This window comes from Musa acuminata, chromosome BXJ2-6 (genome assembly GCF_036884655.1).
Source record: "Musa acuminata AAA Group cultivar baxijiao chromosome BXJ2-6, Cavendish_Baxijiao_AAA, whole genome shotgun sequence".
Taxonomy (NCBI): Eukaryota; Viridiplantae; Streptophyta; class Magnoliopsida; order Zingiberales; family Musaceae; genus Musa; species Musa acuminata.
The window spans coordinates 4,433,303-4,452,348 of NC_088343.1; the positions used below are offsets into that span (position 1 = coordinate 4,433,303).

Sequence of the window (19,046 nt, forward strand, 5' to 3'; positions counted from 1 at the left end):
AGAATAGTCTTTTTGATGCATGAAAGATCTACAGTGTCTAATGGCCTCCTTCATATCAGCCTTGGCATTGATGTCATGAGGCTTTTATGTTAAATATTTGCAGATTGTGTGAAATCAACATGCTTCCAACAGATTCTCACTGAGGGACTATATTTTGTTTCAGCTTTTTATCCCTGCTTAATTTTATAGGATCATTTCAATTTGCAAGCAGAATCTAGAGAATGATCTTTTGACCCTTACCGAACTGTGTCTTTGTAGGAAACTTTGGTATTTACATCAGTTCAGCTTTTACTTTCCAATAAGTATTTGACAATTACTGTTCTGACACATGTAAATTGCTTAAAGGCAGATTTCAACATGCAGTAGCAAACACATTAATATGGTTTAATAAACCAGTAATGAAATCCCACACGAGCATTCATCCCGTCGCGCAAAACAAAGCTGCTCTCTGCATCTCTCTCACCTTGGCGCTCAAGCCATGAACTGTGATGAGGAATCGACCAAAAGGAATCCTATCCTGCTTTGCTTGTGGCCGCCGTGCTGAGGTCGATCCCAGAAAGCAGCACCTTGGTGCTCAAGGCACAAGGTCAGCTTTTGAGGATTCCTGACGGTACCGTCCATCGACGAACGGAGAAGGCATCCTTCTTTGCTTCGGTGGTGGTTCCGCCGTAACCTCTTCCTTCCTCCACGAGCAATGCCTTCTAATATGCTACGGCTGCGCCTCCCTCCACACCTCGTCAGCTGCAGCCCATCGATCCATGAATGTATACGTCTCACCATCGATTTGAGTCGATATAGAAGTGCAGACATCAGCGGATCATCTGTTTGCTTCCGCACCTTCTCCGTCTTCCGGAGTTCCTAATGGGATGGGCGACTCTCTACAAGCGGCGGCTCAAAGTATTCACCACGGCATTGCTGATCTACCTGGACTACAAGGTGCTCTGTGCCGCCGGATTCGTTCTTGTTTCCCATCTATTGATTAGCGTCAGAAATCAATGGGGTTTTCTACTCCTGTAGGCCGTGCAGATGATAGATAACTGGTATAGCGGTAGCAGAAGGGATGATCTTTGGCAAGGAACACATGAGCGGAATGCTAAGCGTGTTCTCGATTTGATGATCCAGTTGGAAGGTCTGTGGGTAAAGCTTGGTCAATACCTGTCCACCCGAGCCGACGCTCTGCCAGACGCTTATGTGCGTCTTCTCAAACGGCTGCAGGACTCTCTTCCTCGTCGGCCACTGGAAGAGGTAACTGAATGCTTCCATCAATAACTATGCAGTCTTTGAGTTATCTTGAACATGAAAGATAACTCAGGTGTTAAGTGGATGCAAGACTATGAGTTTATGCCCTCTTTTTATTGCTTCGAATTGACTTCTTCATTGTCATCATCATCAATCATCCTCATAATGCACCACAAAAATGCCAAGATGCATGACTACAATGTGCAATATGCATCTGAAAAATGCTTCTGCAAATATACGAAACAATACATCAAATTACAATGCGTAATATGCATTTCATGGGAAGTTTAGATGAGCATATTAGTAATAGTTTCTACGATGTTGATAAGTCTGCTGCTTGGTCCCAGGTTCGCCAAACTATAGAGAAGGAGCTGGGGAAACCTATGAATGATATCTTCTCTCATTTTGTTGAGGAACCCCTTGCTACTGCATCTGTAAGATCATTATAATATACTGGTCCATTTATATGCTTATACATTGTAAGTTCATTCTGGAAAAATGAATCTCAGAATTTCCTTAAGAATAGAGAAATGCTTGCAGGTGGCACAAGTTCACCGTGCAACTCTGAGAGATGGGCAGGATGTGGTTGTTAAAGTTCAACATGCGGGCATCAAGGAAGTCATCTTAGAGGTCTGCAATTTGAGTCTTGACAAGATGGCAATTAAGTTAATTAGAAGTCTTCACATTAACAAAAGCCAATTTCAGGACTTGAAGAATGCCAAATCGATAACGGACTGGATAGCATGGGCAGAGCCACAATATGACTTCAATCCAATGATAGATGAATGGTGCAAGGAGGCACCTAAAGAACTTGATTTCAATCATGAAGCCGGTTGGTCTGATAAGTTCAGTACCTTCATTATCAATCCTTCATCTGTCAATACCTTGACATGTTAAGCTGCATCATCTTTTGTCTGTAGAAAACACAAGAAGAGTTTCCGAAAACCTGCGACTCAAAAATGAGCTCGATGGCATGAATAGAGTAGATGTGCTGATCCCAGAAATTATTCAGGTGGAACTACACAGTTATAGTTCTTACTTCAGCCACTCTCACCTGTAAAGAGATGCCTTACATTGTGTGCTTCTATAATTCCTGATGGCAGTCATCCGAGATGGTCCTTGTGCTGCAATATATGGATGGGATTCGATTGAATGATAATGTTTCTCTGGAAGCATATGAGGTGGACAAGCAAAAGCTTGTTGAAGAGATCACACGTGCATATGCTCATCAAATCTATGTTGATGGGTTCTTCAATGGTGATCCACATCCAGGTGTGCTTGCTTATGCCCACCTTTCTCACCATTCTTGGATCTTGGCAATGTTTGCTGTCTTGGGAGAAGAAAGAAGAAAAGCTTATGGTTGATCATCTATCAATTCTTGGTGACTATTTCTTGCAGGAAATTTTCTTGTGTGCAAGGAACACCCAAATCGCCCTATTCTGCTGGACTTTGGCCTCACCAAGTCAATATCAAGCTCTATGAAACAGGCACTAGCAAAAATGTTTCTGGCATGTGCTGAGGTACGTACCACAACTTTTCTTAGAGGTTGGAACTTTGGAGTATTAAAATCTGAAATGGCAATACTGTTTTATGCATGATTGATGACTTGTGTCTATATAGTTTCTCTTTGAAACTATTGCTGCTTGTCCTTCAGGGTTATCTTTTTACAGCATGAGAATGCCCTGTGGCAGGAGGACCATGTGGCTCTCTTAGCTGCCTTCACAATGATGGGACTTAAGTTGCGGCTTGATATGCCAGAGCAGGCTATGAACCTTGCAAAAATATTTTTCCGCACTGCAGCGCTGCCAAGTCAAGCATTTGTGAGTGATTGCTGTCTGCTTCAAGATTGATTGTTTCTGTTACTTTTCCCTTTCATTTATTCCTCAGCTCAAGTAAACCATGATATCTTATATGCATTCTTCTGTCAAGGAAAATGTGCAATCTATCGCTGATCAAAGACAGAAGGATAGGAAGGTTATTCAAGAGAAGATGAAGTTGAACAAGAAGGAAGCTAAACACTTTAATCCTGTAAGTGCAACCTTTTTCCCCTCAGAGCTCTTTCTATAACATTTCTTCTTCAAGCATACTGTCCACTATATATAAAGAGGATGAATCATGTTGCACAACATGCAAACTTTGCCTACCTTCCCCAGATTGATGCTTTCCCAGGTGATGCAGTTATATTTATGAGGGTGTTGGAACTTCTTCGAGGTTTGTTTGGACTCATCTCTTCCTTAGATGATGTGGTATAATGCATTACGAATGAGTAATTTTACTTCTTCAGGGCTTTCTTCAACTCTAAATGTTAGTGTTGTTTATTTGGACATCATGCGACCATTTGCTGAGGCAACACTACTAGGGTGAGTATTATCTGGGTTGCATTCTCTTCATTGTTAATCTTCATACCCTTTTTTATTTATCTTGTCTCTTCCTCTAATTCCCTACTTTGTGGAACTCATGGAATCAGGGGCATCAAGACTGGACCAGCAGTGAATAACCAATGGATCTATGATTCACCAGTTCACTCTGATTTGGAGGCTAAGTTGAGGCAGCTCCTGATTGCGCTTGGAAGTGAGAAAATACTTGGGATACAAGTAGGTTTAGATTGCTTTACTAACTATGTTGTGTCTGCCAAAATATAATCTTGCCTTTTCCTCTTCTCCCTTCTTTTTAGTAGTATAATTTATCAAAAATATCGTACAATTAATCTCAAAATTAAAATGAAATCAGTACTAGGATTTTGATTCATTAGAAAGCCAAGTGACTAATAAAAATACATATATTTCTCTTAATTGAAAATAGTCTTGGTTGAGGAACACTCGTCCTCGGGTCCTGACTATTTGTATGTATAAGAAATAAATGAAATGACTAAAAGAAGAAAATATGTAAAAATGAGGGAAAGGTTGGTTGAAGAGAAAGAGTAGGCACTATATGAAAAAAATTGTAAACTTCAACACACAAGTATAAATACTGAACAACCAGAACATGCATCATGCAGCATGTTAGAAAGCCATAGAATTGTCATGTTCATGATGGTTTTCTACTTCAAGATGGATTCAGCATAATGGTTTCTTGTTTCACTTGTGCTGACAGATGATGATGCTTGATGCCTTCAGAACCAAGACCTGATGGTGCTCTTCTGTGGCTTTTACTTTCAGGTGTGTGCGTACAAAGACGGGAAGGTGATCATAGATACTGCAGCTGGGGTGATGGGGAGATACGACCCTCAGCCTGTTCATCCTGACACCTTGTTTCCAGTCTTCTCAGTAACTCAAGGAATCACTGCTGCGATGGTGCATTGGCTGGTTGATAAGGGGTAAGACCAAGTTCAGTTTTGAGGTTTTGCAGCCTTCTTGTGCATGGAAGGAAACACATATCTAAACCTAAACAATCTTCTTGCAGGAAACTCAAGCTGGACGAAGCCATAGCAAACATTTGGCCAGAGTTCAGTGGCAGCAAAAAGGATCAAATAAAGGTAAACAAGAACACATCATGGTTCATGAAAAAGATTGATTCTTTGTGAGCTAGAACAGGTTGTTATCTGGCTTTACAACTTGCTTCAACTTCCTTCAGGTTCATCATGTACTCAACCACTCATCTGGTTTGCACAATGCTATGTCTGATGTCATGAGGAGCAACCCTTTGCTAATGTGCGATTGGGAGAAATCTCTACAGCTTATTGCTAGTTCAGTTCCTGAGACAGAACCAGGTTCCCAACAACTATACCACCACTTGTCCTTTGGTTGGCTTTGTGGTGGTGTAATAGAGGTACGTAACTTCTTGTTTCTTCACTGCAATAACAAGCTATACTAGTTTCCGTAATCTATCAGATCAGTATGATAATACTGAACAACACAGTGACTTGTAGTTATCAGTACTTGATCAGATTAGTAACACTATCGATCAGTTTATTAAATTGTGTTAATCACTACAAAATTCATCAAAAATTTAAGCTGTCACATTTGACATATTTGAAGGTTGAGTAGTACCTAAAAACTTGAAAAGAAAAGTTAAGCTTTGGATAGTACCATGTGATGTGCATGCTATAATAGCTTGAGAGTCTTCCATAAATATTTGCGTATAATTCTTCTTGATTTTTATTTTTTACCTTGAAGATATAGTTTTATTTTCCGGATTTCGTTTTCTTTTTTATTCTATGCTGAGATACTTTATAAATATTTGTTTGCAACAGCATGCATCTGGAAAGAAATTTCAACAATTACTGGAAGAGGCTTTTATTCACCCTCTCAACATTGAAGGAGAACTTTATATCGGCATTCCTCCAGGTATGTATCCCATTTATGTCTAATATGTATATATATATATATTATAGCAGGTTCCCCTTGTTTATTTAGTGGATGGACATGCTTTTTTTGATTGAGAAGTCCAATACTCATGTTAAAATGTTTGATTTTTGTATATCTTTAAATGAGTGTAGAATTATTAAATAACTTATTGTTCATCATCATCATAGTGATGTAGGACAGATTTATGAAGATATTTAGCATATTATTGCTAAAACTTTTAATTTATATCTGATTCTTTTTAGGAAATAATACAAATATGAATAATAGATAAAAAAAAGAGAAGATATAGGAATATTAATAAACAGGAAGGAGATATCCAAGTCAATCAAAATCCATGAACCGATATTTAACTCGAAACATGTAAAATATAATTAATATTTATTCTTAAATTACTTTTTTAGATATTGAATAGTACAAGTAGATAGATCATTTGGTGCACTAATATTATACCAATCCAACAAACTCCCGAAATTGGTATTAGACCAATATTTAAAATCTTATTCCAAATCAGACCTTTCATTTTTGTAGGATTCATTAGTTTCTTCAGAAACTTCATTAGAAACTACCAATATCATCAGCATTGTTATCAAAAATTCTTATTTATACTTAATAGGGACTGTTTTGCATTGGATTTTTCCTTTCTGGACATCCAAATCCTGTTGACATCTCAAAGAAGGATTTAAGTACATTTTAACTTTGACTTCCTAATGGTCTTCAATCCCATTCTGCTTTGACCACAAGAACACATCATTGAGGAAATAACCGGTACAGTAAAACAGTGATGATAGTGCTGTGTTTTCCTCTACCTCTGTTCTTGCAGAATGATGTCTCTGTAGCCTCGCTAACGTGTGGATTCCGTTTCAGGAGTGGAGTCTCGGCTGGCGACGCTCGCCGTCGACACCGAGGACCTGCAAACTCTCCTCGAGATCGAGGCGAGGCAGGAAATGGCGCCGCCCAGTTCGCACCAGGGCAACGTAGCAGATACGATGTCTTCCCTCCCCGTCCTCTTCAACAATCTCAACACCCGACGAGCTATAATCCCCGCAGCCAACGCGCACTGCTCCGCCCGTGCCTTGGCACGCTTCTACGCAGCCCTCGCCAATGGCGGATCCACCTTTCCACCACACTCCCTCCTCTCCAAGCCTCCCCTCGGCAGCCATGTCCACACTCCAACCTTTCCTCCCCTGAAGCGTCCCAAGAAGAATTGGCGAGTCAAGTGGACACAGAACAAGAACAGCAGCCTCACAGATATCAGCATCGACGACGGTGGACGGAAGAACACCAGAACCATATTTCGCAGCCCCACTATCCACGACGCTTTCATGGGCGTGGGCGATTACTCCGGCATGGCCATTCCAAATGGCAGGTTTGGGCTCGGGTTTAGGAGATTCAACACTACGACTGGCGATCTGAGGAGCTTTGGCCATGCCGGAGTTGGTGGATCTACTGCAGTCTGTGATACTGAGCACAACTTCTCGATTGCAGTCACAGTGAACAAGATGGGATTGGGTGGTGTGACAGGGAGCATACTGCAGCTGGTTTGCTCTGAGCTTAACATTGAGCTCAACCTTCCCCTACCTGAAGAGTTCTCCGGGTTTGGGTAGCTACTGGTCGATGAGAATGGCATGCTTCACATAATGTTCTTAGCTATATATATATATACATATATATACACATGTTATAATTTGATGTAATTGTAATGCATCAGGTTTGTGCAAAACCGGACCCGATCCGACCCGCTACTGTGACTCTGAACCCGGATGGAATCCTTCTCGGATCCGCAACGGGGTTGGTGAAACCCGATCCGACTCTGTCCATCGATATCTGCGCGCATACCGTCCGCATCTTATCCACAATTCCGCTGCGTGTGTCTATTTATCTATATGTTGCTTCTCCTTTCGATAAGCGAGCAAGTGGATCCGCCATGCCAACCTTGAACGTGAGCACCAACGTGCCGGTGGACGCGGTGGTCGCCTCCGACATCCTCAAGGACTGCACCAGAATCGTGGCCAAGATCATTGGCAAGCCTGAGTCCGTGAGAACTCCCATCTCAGTTTTCGTACCACCAGTTGTTCGATGAAATTCCTCTGACGGCGGACGTTCTTGATGCCTTCCTTTTGGTTTCGTGCATATATGCGATGTGGTTTGTGGTTATGTTGTAGTGGGAACACTGTTCACGGTGATGCAGTTTCCTTCGTAGGTAGTAATGATTAGTTCGATTATTCGGGTGCACACTGAAGCTCTTATCGTGCCAAGTGGTGTGAATCATTGGTAGGCATATTGTGGAAAATTCTTTCGGTAGTAGCATTGTAGTCTCAGTGTTCCTAAAATTTATAGATGTTTCCTTTTCCCTTGTTTCTTAAGCCAATTGACAAGTTGAAATGTTGCATGCTAAGATGCATTTCCTATTTTTACTTATTGCAATCAACTTAAATTTTCTTGTTAATAGCAAGAATAGCAATGAAGATAGGTTTTCAGGTGGTATAGTGTTTTAGAGCAAGCAGCATTTCCTTTTACTTCACTTCTTTTTTGCCTTTGCAATGCATAATTCTGTCTATACTTATTGTTTTTTGCAAGCTCAGTATGTGATGATTCTGATAAACGGAGGAGTTCCTATTGCATTTGCTGGAAGTGAAGAACCAGCAGCATACGGAGAAGTCATATCGATTGGTGGCCTTGGACCTAGTGTCAATGCAAAGCTAAGTTCTGCACTTGCTGAGATTCTTGAAGCAAAACTCTCAGTGGATAGTTCCAGGTTTTACATCAAGTTCTATGATGTACAGGTAAGCTACTGATTTGTGCTTCTTTGCTCAACTATTTTTGCTTACTTCTTTGTTGTTTCCTGGAATTGTTTTCTTTTATTTTTCCCATAAGCTTGCATTGAGATGCTCCCACAGAAAATACATCTTTTGCAAACTACATAATGGTTGTTGATAAACTGAGCTAGTTGTGAGTACAGAAAATGAGATTATATAGGAAATATGTGTTGATTGGAGAAATAAATAGGAGTTGCAAAATAAACAGTTGCAAGAAATATTGAAAGGTAAGAACACAAATCTTCTACGTGTATCAAAAGCATATTAAATGTTCTTGCAATGTGGACAGATAAGCATGGACGTGTTGGGAACAGTGAAAACATATTCACCTTCATTTGCCTAATGCTTCTGGTGAAAAATATTTACTGTGGATTATGTTCTCTTAAATGCCTATTTTTGTGTATATATTTTTTTTGTTAAACATCATGTTGATCTGTTATATTTTTTTTAGTTTTTATTATAATGTTGCTTCCATATATATGATTATTTTGCCCATAAACTTATACACCGCTCAAGTACAATCTCCTAGTTTTTAGCCCAAAATTCAGAGTTGACTGTAATTTCTATATCTTAGTGGTTTAGTTCTGATTTATTATATTATTGTTTTTGTTTCACAGCGTTCCTTCTTTGGCTTCAATGGATCAACTTTTTGAACAATGGATAAGTCGTGGGTTCTACAATCAACTTTTAAGGATTATCAACGTTCAAAGTGTTGTTAACATAGCCCTAGTTTACGCTGGCTCTGTATTTACTACTATACAATGTGGTAACCTGTTTAATTGCATTGTTTGTAATCTGGATATTATGAACTATATCTGATCTATATCAAACTGTGACCACTTCTTGCTTTCTTTTTTGATTTAAAATCTATTATATTAATTGAGCTTCCTCTCCCAAGTTCTGCGGCTTTTCCTAGTCAGCATTCCTCATAAATCTAACATGAAATCCTTCTGAATCTAATGAAGGCCTTCCATTCTCATATTTCAATATTATTTTCGGAAATTTCATATTTTTTAGCAGGGATTAATGTTTTATATGATAAATTTGGTGCCAACATTCTGTCTTATGACCATTTTAAAACACTCATTGCCAGTTGCTTAATTTTGTTCCTGTACCTTGGCAAGGCCTGCCATAAAAATACTAGTAATCATGGCAAGTGATGCCTTAGTTCTCCACTTGATCCTTCAAACTCAAGCTGCATGATCGACCAACTGATGACTGAATCAGAGGATGTCCGCTTTACTGTCATCGGAGAGTGGAGTTATTAGCTGTGAAAGCATGATTGTGTTGTCATTTGCCGACTACCACAAGTTTGCCTCTGTCATCATAGGTGTGTTTTCTTACAGAACTTAGACAAGAACCCTCTTTAATAACTCTAATGTCCATTCGTTTTGTACTGATATGAGTTTTATGGTCTGTCTGCTTGTGATAAAGAACTATCGAGTCGATGAGATCAAGAATCTGAATTACAGCCCTAATATCCACGAGTTTTGAACTCAACAAGAAGCTGGTGATCTGATGTCCTGCTTGTGGTTGAGCTGTCAAACTTCATTGGCATCAAGACCTGCCACCTGCTTTGAGCTGGCTCTTTCTTGAGCCTCAGGTATGTAACTAGAATCATGGATGTTATTGTGGTTGTGTTTGCCTAGTACTTGAGGCTGCAATTAGTTCAAAGTGGTTTGCCTGCCACCTCTTGTTTTTGCATACATGTCAAGGGCCATAGATTTGCCAAATCTATATATCTATGACAGCCTGATTCTGCTACTTGGTTGTTGAGAAATAGAGGAGGATTTCTTATCCAAACTATACTCTTCTACCATGATGTTGAGCTCCTCACTTTATATATACAAATTCTTGGGCCACAAGGTGTTTTAGTCTCACACAAGAGGCATAACTATGGCCACACAGGTGTGGCAATGCCTTCCAACTCCTTCCACCCCTCCGCCAAATAACCTGTCAGTGTTTGATTGATCTGTTTGCTTGACCAGTTCATATGTTGATCATGCTGCTTCTCTCTTGGAAGCTAAATCATATGAAAATTTTCTCTGTTTTTAGCTGTTTCTTGTTGACAAGCTAATGTTTAATTAGATGTCAATCATTAATTTCTTCAAACATAGATTAGAAATTTCCTGTTCTCAAATTTATTGATTGTGTGCATTTTTTTTTTTCTTCTCAAATATAGATTAGAAACATGGAGTTGGAAATTATACAGCTTTGGAATCTTCATCTCTATCCTCTCATTCTTTATTGTATTTTTCTGATAAGCCCTCACAGGATGTGCTCTGCCACCTGGGCAAAAGCAAGATTTGGTCCATATCTATGAAAAATCTAAATGTGTCTCAACCACAACTCTTAGAATCCCAAGGAAAAATGTAATTAGAGCACATCATTTGCATTTCATTTGTGGCCAAGAATGAACACAAATTGAGCGGTTGCGTCCAAAGGAATACTTGAATCAGAATCAATCAGCTGAAAGCAAACGATTTCCTCCTTTATATTCCCCTGTCGTCATCATCTCATGGCTTAATAGCCACAATAAGAATAGTTAATTCGACGCCCCCCAAAATATCTCAGCCAACTCCACTGCTTCTAATTCTACTTTATAAGAAGGTGCTGCAAAGAGGCCATCTAGCGGCAGGAGGGATGAAGGCTGCGAGGTGGAGGGGCTGCGAGCTCTGCGGCGGTGCGGCCGCCGTGCACTGCGAGGCGGACGCGGCGTTCCTCTGCTGGGCATGCGACGCCCGCGTGCACGGCGCTAACTTCCTCGTCGCGCGCCACCTCCGGCGCGTCGCCTGCGCCGGGTGCGGCGCCCTCGACGAGGATCGCCTCCTCGCCGGCGCTGGGTCTCCTCCGGTCCGCTCCCTGTGCAGCGCCTGTGGCCCCGCTGGGTCCGGATTCTCTGACGACTCGGAATCGGTCTCCTGCATCTCCACCGCGGAGTCGATCGCGGCCGCGTCGGCCGGGCGGCGGGGGCAGGCGAGTGCGGAGGGGGTTCTAGCGAGAAGGGGCGGGCGTGCCGGTCTGGGGAGGCGGCGCGTCGCGGAAGCGGTGCCCGCTGCTGTGGGGCGTCCGAGAAGGGCGTGCCGGGGAACGGCGGAGACGCGCTCGAGGGTGAGCTTGGAGGCGGCGCCGTGGCTCGCCGCGAGGAGGCGCGGGTGGAGAGGGGGCGGCACGCGGGAGGAGGCGATGCTGAGGAGCTCCAGGGCGGCTTCGGGCGTGCCTGTGGAGCTCATCGTTCGAGCCTCGACTCGGCTCGCGGGTGCTGCGATGCGCGCCAGATCCATGGCCATGGAAGAAGGTTGGGCTGAGTGCTATTAAAAGGCTTCCTTTCTCCTCCTCCTCCTCTTTTACTTCCAGGCTTTGGTAAGTTGGAGGTCTGCAATGTTAGTAGAATATGTGGAGAAAAAGGAAGAAAAAACTGAGAAAGCCTATATAATTGTGGTCATGCTTTTAGTACCGCAAACAATAATGTATTCAACTGTGCATTATATGCTTTGTTAGATGTGTGATAGCTTAATGATGCGATGAGTGAATCAATATCGGGGAGATGGCTCGAGATGGGCAGACCCGAACTCATCGATTTCTACGGTCGCTGCCGTTAGAACCCGAGTCCAATCCGAACGATTGCGGTGTAGTCTTTCGCCTCAATAAAAACGCAGTCTGAAGCGTTCCCCCCTCTTCGTCTACCTCCAAATCCCTCGACCCCCGTTCCAGATCTCGTACTCCTCCTTCGGATCCCTTCTATTTCCCTCACTATCTTCGATTCCCTGCCTGTTCTTCGATCCAGATCCAGGGTTCTTGCAAGAGGGGCGCCGAGATGGAGAAATCGTGCTCGATCCTGGTCCACTTCGATAAGGGCTCCCCGGCCATGGCGAACGAGATCAAGGAGGCCCTCGAGGGCAGCGACGTTGAGGCCAAGATCGATGCCATGAAGAAGGCCGTCATGCTCCTTGTCAACGGTGAGACGCTCCCCCAGATCTTCATCACCATCGTCCGCTATGTCCTCCCCTCCGACGATCACACCGTGCAGAAGTTGCTCCTCCTCTACCTGGAGATCATCGACAAGACCGACGCCCGCGGCCGCGTCCTCCCCGAGATGATCCTCATCTGCCAGAACCTCCGCAACAACCTGCAGCACGCCAACGAGTACATCCGCGGCGTCACCCTCCGGTTCCTCTGCCGCTTGTCCGAGCCAGAGATCCTGGAGCCGCTTGTCCCATCCGTCCTCGCCAATCTCGAGCACCGCCACCCTTTCGTCCGCCGCCACGCCCTCCTCGCCGTCGCAGCCATCCACCGCCTCCCCGGCCAGGCCGGTGAGCAGCTCCTTCCCGACGCCTCCGAGCTCGTCGAGAAGGTTCTCGCCTCCGAGCAGGACCCCTCCGCACGCCGCAACGCCTTCCTCATGCTTGCCACCTGCGCCCAGACGCGCGCCGTAGTGCACCTCCTCTCACAGGCCGACCACGTCCCCGAGTGGGGCGAACTCCTCCAAATGGCCGCCCTCGACCTCATCCGCAAGGTCTGCCGCTCCAACCCTTCCGAGAAGGGCAAGTACATCAAGATCATCATCTCCCTTCTCAATTCCCCGTCTGCTGCGGTCGTCTATGAGAGTGCCGGGACGCTTGTCTCATTGTCATCTGCCCCAACCGCCATCCGTGCAGCTGCCAACACCTACTGCCAGCTCCTCGTCTCACAGAGTGACAACAATGTGAAGCTCATTGTGCTCGACCGTCTCAACGAGCTCAAGTTGTTGCACAGGGAGATCATGGTGGAGATGATCATGGATGTTCTTCGTGCGCTTTCAAGCCCAAATCTTGACATCAGGCGCAAGACTCTCGACATTGCCCTCGATCTGATCACGTCCAGGAACGTTGATGAGGTGGTGCTCATGCTTAAGAAAGAGGTCGTCAAGACACAGAGCACTGAGCTTGAGAAGAATGGGGAATACCGGCAGATGCTGGTGCAGGCTATCCATTTGTGTGCAATCAAGTTCCCTGAGGTTGCTAGCACAGTTGTCCATCTGCTGATGGATTTCCTCGGTGATACCAATGTGCCTTCTTCTATTGATGTGATTCTCTTTGTCAGAGAGATAATTGAGGCCAACCCAAAGCTAAGGGTTTCCATTATCACCAGACTGCTCGACACATTTTATCAGATCTGCACTGCAAGAGTTTGCTCGTGTGCACTTTGGATCATTGGTGAGTATTGCCTTTCGCTCTCTGAGGTGGAGAGTGGGATCCAGACAATTAAGCAGTTCCTTGGAGATCTTCCCTTTTATGTTGCCACTGAGGATGGTGAAGCAGCAGATGCTTCAAAGAAACCACAGCAGGTATCAACTGCCACTCTTTCTTCCAGACGGCCTGTGGTTTTGGCAGATGGGACCTATGCAACGCAAAGTGCTGCCTCTGAAACTGCTTTGTCTGCTCCAATGGTTCTTCCTGGATCTTTTGCTTCATCATTAAATTTGAGGTCATTGATTCTGTCTGGTGACTTCTTTGTGGGGGCAGTTGTTGCTTGCACCTTGACTAAGCTGGTTTTGAGATTGGAACAGGTTCAGCCATCAAAGGCTGAAGCAAACAAAGCATGCAGTGGGGCCTTGCTGATCATGACTTCCATGTTGCAGTTGGGACAATCTTCATTTTTTCCACAGCCGATTGATAATGATTCTCATGACAGGATTGTCCTATGCATAAGATTGCTCTGCAACACTGGTGATGAGGTTAGGAAAATATGGTTGCAGTCATGCCGCCAGAGTTTTGCAAAGATGCTTGCAGAGAAGCAATTTCGAGAGGCTGAGGAGATTAAAGCTAAGGCACAGATTTCCCATGCACAACCTGATGATCTTATTGATTTCTACCATTTGAAGAATAGAAAGGTAAGGAGTACTGTTATCTTTCCGTTAATGGAGTTACCCAATCGGCAACTACTGAGCGCTTACATTAGTTCATTCTTTTGTTCTTCACACAATATAAATTTTTAATCATCATGAAACTGGTATTTATTTAGTGGTTCCCAAGAACTTCCTCTTGATGGGATTCTCTGACGATCTGACCATGACATGTTTCACTTCATGTATTAATGCAAATGTTTAAACATGAATGATGATTGCAAGGAACTAATGACAAATAATTGTATATGATTTTAGCACAAAAAGAGTTCTAGTTTGATATTAGGGCATGGAAACTTTTGGTCTAAAAACTGCTAGTCAAGGACTTCAAAGAGTAAATTGTGGGTTTTTAAGTTTTCATTGAAACGGAATGGATTCATAGTTCCAATTTTTTGTATACCCATGTACTGTCATGTGAGCTTGGTATCGTTGTGACTTACATTGCAAATATATTATTTAGCTTTTTAAGTCCCATTTTTTATTCTTTTATGTTCTATATATTATTCAGTGGCTAATTTGCTACCATCGGGACCTAAATGCTTGCTGTTTGATACATGGATAGTATTTGTGAAAATGCTACTGCTAAGGCTTTTTATAGAACTAGTATAACGTTGAAGGACAGTAAGTGACTATCCTCTTCCGAGTGGAGGAGATAAAGTTCAATGTTAATAAGTATCTCTTCTAGCTATTGTTGGCCTCAAAACACAAGCTAATTTCAGCAGAACTGTTGTCGAAAAATATAGACATTTTTGGTACTCATTAAGCCAATGTGTGTGAGTCATGTCATTTTTAGTGGATACTCATTTCAGTCATGTCAATTTTAGTGGATACTCATTTCAGTCATGTCATTTTTAGTGGATACTCATTTCAGTCATGTCATTTTGGTTGGTGTCCATATGATTCACAAAGTGGATACGGCTGCTTGCAATCAGATGGGAAAGAATAAATTCTTGGTCACATTAACGAGTTATTAACAATCATAGTTCCTTTATATTTATCATGTGGGCATATAGAAGCGTGACGTGCTTTTGATCTTTCAAATACTCATAAATTTCTTCATCCAAATCAGATAATTATTGATCAAGAAAAAAAGTTCTCAATTGTTGATTTGTTTTCTAGCTATTATTGTCATTGTTATGACTTACGAGTTTTATGTTCCTCTTTTTCTAAACTATTGTGCATCAATAGAACCGATCATACATTCTATGGTCTTCCAGACTTGTCTTTTAAGAACATCTGTAGTTACATCTTTAGTTTTATAGATTTCTCATAGTCAAAACAAAACAAAAGGCAGCTATCTCTGATACTTGGTTACATATGAGAATCAAGATGAGTTGACATATCTACATAGTAATATTTCTTTGAATTGCTTTTTAGGTGACTCGTGATGATTGATAATATCGTTCCATATATACGAAGTTAAAACTTGATTTACAACTCTCTTTTCTCCTCACTGTCTCCAGTTTTACTTGAACTTGTATAACGTGGCTTTTGTGAATTTTTTTTGTTCATGTTGCTGCAGGATATTTTAATTGGGCTATATCTGAACAGCATTATAAGTGTTATTTGTCTGTTATTTTGATGCTATGTTGCATTAACTATTTTTAAGCTGCTGCAGTCATAAAGAATTTCATTTCTATTAACCTCTTTTGGTGTTAAAATTTACAGGGTATGAGCCAGCTTGAGTTGGAGGATGAGGTTCAAGATGATCTGAAACGTGCAACTGGCGAATTTATGAGGGATGGAGATGATGCAAATAAGTTGAATCGAATCCTTCAACTCACTGGATTCAGTGATCCTGTGTATGCTGAGGCATTTGTCACAGTTCATCATTATGACATAGTTCTAGACGTCACAGTGATTAACCGAACAAAGGAAACACTTCAGAACCTGTGTTTGGAATTAGCAACCATGGGAGACCTCAAACTTGTTGACCGACCACAGAACTATACTCTCGCTCCAGAATCAAGCAAACAAATACGAGCTAATATAAAAGTCTCCTCAACAGAAACTGGTGTGATATTTGGTAATATTGTATATGAAACTTCAAATGTGCTCGAGAGAACTGTTGTTGTCCTCAATGATATTCACATTGATATCATGGACTACATATCTCCTGCTACCTGTGCTGATGTGACATTTAGGAATATGTGGGCAGAATTTGAGTGGGAAAATAAGGTATTCTTTCTTTTTTTTTTTCTTTTTTTTTTGAAGTGTATATTACTGATTTCTAAAACATGTCTACAATCTACATGATTGACATAACATGGTATAAAGTTCACTAATTAGTGTCTGATATAGTGGAAATTGGAAACATGTATTTAACTAGTTGTTTAACAGATTATTATATCACAATAAAACTTATGCAATATGTACTTGTGCTTTATTTGTGTAAACAAATCTTGATATTACATCATAAATATCTATGTTAGGGGATGCATTTCTAATAACTGATTATGTTGAGAATTTGGTAGCACACACATGTTAATTATATACAGCATTGATCAACTTTTTCTTAAAGCTGACTTGAAACCTTGATCTCTGCTGAGGCTATGATTGTGACATGATGGACAAGCTGAGTCTTCTAATCTTTGATATTTTATTTGTGTAACTTTGAGAGGCTATTCAACCCCTCAATATTAATTTCTTTAATTATTGTTCAATAATTTGACCATCATTGCTAAAGCAGCAGAGCAGTGACTTTGTTAAACGGTGTTGCTTTTTTGTATCCCTTTTTTCTCATTTTCCATTCATACATGAAATCGAGTTGAATATTTTTGTACTTTTAAGTAATTTGCAAGGAGGCACTTTTCCAATTTCTGTTAATTGTTTGTTGTTCATTACTCTGCATGTGTGTTTAATCGAGTCTTTTGAGAATATGATTGATGAGTTTTATTCCAAGGGATAGCATACTATGATTTTCACTTCTGGTTAAAATGATAATGAATGAGAGGACATATGTGTATCCCTCTTCTCAAGAACATGATGCATCATCTAATCCAAATCTCCTTGCATTTTTCATCAAATCTAATGCCCTATTTTTTTTCTGATGTCTTCTGCATAATCATGCCACCATGAGCACATTTTAGCACCGTTGAGAATCACTACCTACAAATTATCTTTACCTTTGTTACTGTGTTTCAGGTTGCGGTGAATTCTTTAATCCAGGATGAGAAGGAATTTTTGAATCACATTATCAAGTCAACAAACATGAAGTGCCTCACACCACCGTGAGTCCTCAAGCCACTTAACTATTACTTTCCCCTGCATATATTTGTATAGAAAGAGCATCTGGTTATCATTGCATAGTCAGTTCTAGTGGAACCTTTTTTATCATCAGCATCGACCAATATCAGTCACCATGTTGTTCTTTGATGATATTGGTTTCAGCTCTGCGCTGGATGGGGAGTGTGGGTTTCTTGCTGCTAACCTCTACGCAAAGAGTGTCTTTGGAGAGGATGCTTTGGTCAATATAAGTGTTGAGAAGCAGACTGATGGGAAGCTGAGTGGTTATATTAGGATAAGGAGCAAGACACAAGGAATTGCTCTCAGTTTAGGAGACAAGATCACTCTCAAACAGAAGGGTGGAAATTAGGGACAATTACATCCATCATCTTCAATCCAGGACTTGCTACTGCAATTTTCCTAGACGATGTTGCTGGTTCTTCCAGTGTGCTGTTCCAAGCCAGTTATAGTGTAATCAGGGCCAGCACTTGCGTTGGTTCTAGTTTTTAGTGCATGGATCCGGGAATTTGGTCCTGCACTTTATGCAAAAGCTTCCAATTTTTTCTCCTCTATTTATTGTTTTCCTTCAGTGACTGAAAATGGTATATTGACTATTCATCATTTGTCAATTTTTTCTACATAATTCTATTTTTTTCCTACAGAATGCATACAGTTGCACGCTCTACCGTCAATTAGTTACTGTATATGAATTATGAGCTGTGACATGTTAGTGTGCTAGTCTTAATCCCATCTCCTAAGAGCATCTTCTGGAGTATCATCGCTTGTCTGTATTTTTAACTTTTAATCCTTCAATTTCTTTGCACTCTACTATGATATGGGAGCTGTTGCAGGACTATTCGCGAGGTGTAGTATGGTCTGCAGGATGAAGACGCCACAGAGATGAAAAGACTGGAATCTCTCAGGTTAGTCTTTTATTAGTGAAGTATGATGCATTTGTTCATAACTATCCATCCATCTCGAAGGAATTACTTCTGATTACTTGCACGATTTGCACTCTTGAATCTGAAAATTAAACACTCGCAACACTGGCGAAATTGTTGGATTTAAGGATTATGTAACTTGGGAGCACATTATATAATTATTCCTGACATGGCTCGAATTTTTATTTTTATTTTTATTTATAGAGCTAGAGATTATATCTGACATTAGTTGAAGCAGCATGCACTAAATCATCTTTTTCGAATGATATATCATATGAGTAGGAGTAGGAAAGTTCTTTTATTACTCGCTTCGAAGTACTTTAATTACCCTGAAGATTTTAAAGCGTTTCTGGTGCCTCAATCACGATGACTATATCATTTAATGTGTGTTATAGTTTTGTACTGCTTATAGATTTGCAGGTCTAATATAGCCATTTTCATCATTTCAGCTTGCAACAATTTGGATCTTAGCGTAATTTAGCATCTTGCTCGGTCCCCTTTCTGAAGAACAAATCTGCCTGCTAAAAACCTTCCTGTAAATTCCACAACCCTATATATATATATATATATATAGAATTTTTAGTTTACACACAATGAGGTGGCCTGCTTCCGTTGACACGCCCTTTGATTTATC

The 19,046-nt window shown here is 41.4% G+C and overlaps 4 protein-coding genes across 4 annotated transcripts; 3 read left to right on the forward strand and 1 right to left on the reverse strand.

Annotated features, from left to right (window-relative positions):
• The first annotated feature begins 339 nt into the window (after positions 1–339).
• LOC135614325 (uncharacterized) lies at positions 340–7,394 on the forward strand. Its single transcript, XM_065111557.1, has 19 exons — positions 340–936; positions 1,018–1,245; positions 1,587–1,673; positions 1,780–1,869; positions 1,945–2,071; positions 2,160–2,251; positions 2,343–2,511; positions 2,638–2,759; positions 2,931–3,059; positions 3,169–3,267; positions 3,393–3,450; positions 3,524–3,599; positions 3,707–3,833; positions 4,398–4,555; positions 4,642–4,714; positions 4,813–5,007; positions 5,432–5,525; positions 6,411–7,146; positions 7,255–7,394. Exons 1-19 carry the CDS (start codon positions 862–864, stop codon positions 7,292–7,294), a joined length of 2,775 nt encoding a protein of 924 aa, XP_064967629.1. The 5' UTR covers positions 340–861; the 3' UTR covers positions 7,295–7,394.
• Positions 7,395–7,447: 53 nt separating this feature from the next.
• LOC135614327 (uncharacterized) lies at positions 7,448–11,850 on the forward strand. The gene is made up of 4 exons (XM_065111560.1): positions 7,448–7,581; positions 8,129–8,329; positions 8,980–9,692; positions 9,797–11,850. Exons 1-3 carry the CDS (start codon positions 7,471–7,473, stop codon positions 9,013–9,015), a joined length of 348 nt encoding a protein of 115 aa, XP_064967632.1. The 5' UTR covers positions 7,448–7,470; the 3' UTR covers positions 9,016–9,692; positions 9,797–11,850.
• On the reverse strand, positions 10,598–12,029 carry LOC135614326 (B3 domain-containing protein LFL1-like). Its single transcript, XM_065111558.1, has one exon. It carries the CDS (start codon positions 11,650–11,652, stop codon positions 10,963–10,965), a length of 690 nt encoding a protein of 229 aa, XP_064967630.1. The 5' UTR covers positions 11,653–12,029; the 3' UTR covers positions 10,598–10,962.
• On the forward strand, positions 12,004–18,135 carry LOC103986891 (coatomer subunit beta-1). The gene is made up of 4 exons (XM_009405033.2): positions 12,004–14,234; positions 15,915–16,424; positions 17,391–17,476; positions 17,637–18,135. Exons 1-4 carry the CDS (start codon positions 12,180–12,182, stop codon positions 17,839–17,841), a joined length of 2,856 nt encoding a protein of 951 aa, XP_009403308.2. The 5' UTR covers positions 12,004–12,179; the 3' UTR covers positions 17,842–18,135.
• The last annotated feature ends 911 nt before the right edge of the window (positions 18,136–19,046 follow it).

Excerpts from the sequence above, each read along its gene's own strand:
- LOC135614325 (XM_065111557.1), top strand. The coding sequence starts at position 862 with ATGGGATGGGCGACTCTCTACAAGCGGCGGCTCAAAGTATTCACCACG. Across the intron at positions 1,246-1,586 it reads CTCGTCGGCCACTGGAAGAG|GTTCGCCAAACTATAGAGAA; the intron begins GTAACTGAATGC and ends GCTTGGTCCCAG. Across the intron at positions 5,526-6,410 it reads TTATATCGGCATTCCTCCAG|GAGTGGAGTCTCGGCTGGCG; the intron begins GTATGTATCCCA and ends ATTCCGTTTCAG.
- LOC135614327 (XM_065111560.1), top strand. The coding sequence starts at position 7,471 with ATGCCAACCTTGAACGTGAGCACCAACGTGCCGGTGGACGCGGTGGTC. Across the intron at positions 7,582-8,128 it reads TCATTGGCAAGCCTGAGTCC|TATGTGATGATTCTGATAAA; the intron begins GTGAGAACTCCC and ends TTGCAAGCTCAG. Across the intron at positions 8,330-8,979 it reads TCAAGTTCTATGATGTACAG|CGTTCCTTCTTTGGCTTCAA; the intron begins GTAAGCTACTGA and ends TTTGTTTCACAG.
- LOC135614326 (XM_065111558.1), bottom strand. The coding sequence starts at position 11,652 with ATGGCCATGGATCTGGCGCGCATCGCAGCACCCGCGAGCCGAGTCGAG.
- LOC103986891 (XM_009405033.2), top strand. The coding sequence starts at position 12,180 with ATGGAGAAATCGTGCTCGATCCTGGTCCACTTCGATAAGGGCTCCCCG. Across the intron at positions 14,235-15,914 it reads ACCATTTGAAGAATAGAAAG|GGTATGAGCCAGCTTGAGTT; the intron begins GTAAGGAGTACT and ends TAAAATTTACAG. Across the intron at positions 17,477-17,636 it reads ATGAAGTGCCTCACACCACC|CTCTGCGCTGGATGGGGAGT; the intron begins GTGAGTCCTCAA and ends TATTGGTTTCAG.